This window comes from Echinops telfairi, unplaced genomic scaffold (assembly GCF_000313985.2).
Source record: "Echinops telfairi isolate 266 unplaced genomic scaffold, ASM31398v2 ScPeMD7_7459;HRSCAF=8497, whole genome shotgun sequence".
NCBI lineage: Eukaryota > Metazoa > Chordata > Mammalia > Afrosoricida > Tenrecidae > Echinops > Echinops telfairi.
This window is the reverse complement of record NW_022111359.1, coordinates 6131914-6133246: the sequence shown is the minus strand read 5'-3', so window position 1 is coordinate 6133246 and position 1333 is coordinate 6131914. Positions and strand designations below refer to the sequence as shown.

At 51.9% G+C, this 1333-nt stretch overlaps 1 protein-coding gene across 1 annotated transcript in view; it reads right to left on the bottom strand.

The window, feature by feature from the left end:
- The window catches only part of CATSPERD (cation channel sperm associated auxiliary subunit delta), a 69301-nt gene that overhangs the window by 47320 nt on the left and 20648 nt on the right, over positions 1 to 1333 (bottom strand). The window contains exon 3 of the mRNA XM_030888307.1: positions 114 to 227. Coding sequence (XP_030744167.1) covers positions 114 to 227 — 114 coding nt within the window. The remainder of the gene's footprint in view (positions 1 to 113; positions 228 to 1333) is intronic.

Genomic DNA, 1333 nt, shown 5'->3' with positions numbered 1-1333 from the left:
TTCCCTGGCCTGGGATTCTCCCGAGTTCCCAGCCACGTGGCCTCTTCCAGGGGGAATGGGCAGGCCCCCCACCAGCAGCTCACTGGGCCACTTTCTCGGCACGAGGAACGTACCTTGTGCTCAAAGGTGTACTTCTGGAACATTTTGCCCAAGGTTTTGGAGTAGTAGATGTTCGCCTTGGCTATCGCCTCGCTTTGCGTATAGGCAAAAATATTGTGACTGAGTCCCTGCAAGAGACACACGTGTGCTGTGGACACACCCACGTCCAAAGACGGCAGGGAGCCATGGGTTGAAACAGGAGTGGGAGGGGCGCTGGGAGCATGCTCCGGGCCCTGCACAGGTCCGACGGGAGATTCGCGCATCCAGTACCTCCATGAAGTTGGCGGAGCGGAAAGGGGTGGGGCGGTCACACGCAGACCAGCTTCTTCTGCACGGCCAAGGTGCCCTGAGGGCAGGAGTCCCTGGGCTTTGGGGGATCAGGGTCACTGTCTCGGGGACATCGCAGTCAACGGACAGAACAGGGCTCCCGGAGAAAATGCTGGGAGGTCGTGACAGGGATCGACGCTTGTTGCACGGCTCAGCGAGGGCGTTCCTGCTGGTCTCTTCCCCTCTGGTGGGAGAAGTGTGGAGGGCCCCAAAGAGTTCAGGTGGAAAGAAAAGACTTTGAAAATGATGGTGGCGACGTAGGCACAGACGTGACTGATACAACTGGTGTCTGGATAGTTATCAGAGCTGTTAAAAATCGTTTTCAGAGCGTTTATCAGAGCGTTTAAAATCGTTTATTAAAACGATTTAATAAATAAGGTCATAATGAAGCATTTGTAGCAATATGGAAAGCTGTGGCAGGAATATTAAGTGGGAAAAACAAGTGGATCGTATGCCACCAATGGTATAAAATGCACATTAGAAAGTACTGAAGGCAGTAAGCAAGCAGCCATCTAGCTCAAAAGGAACAAAGCCCACTGGAAGAAGCACACCAGCCTGTGTGATCATGAGGTGCCGAAGGGATCAGTTATCAGGCATCAAAGAACAAAAAATCACATCATAGTGAATGAGCAATGGAGACCCAAAGCCCATCTGTAGGCCACTGGACATCCCCTTACAGAAGGGTTTCGGGGAGGAGACAAGCCAGTCAGGGTGCGATGTAGCAACTATGAAACATGCAACTTTCCTCTAGTTCCTAAATGCTTCTCCCACCCCAACCCCCACTATCATGATCCCAATTCTATCTTGCAAATCTGGCTAGACCAGAGGATGTACACTGGTACAGATAGGAACTGGAAACACAGGGAATCCAGGATGGATGATCCCTTCAGGACCAGTGGTGAGAGTG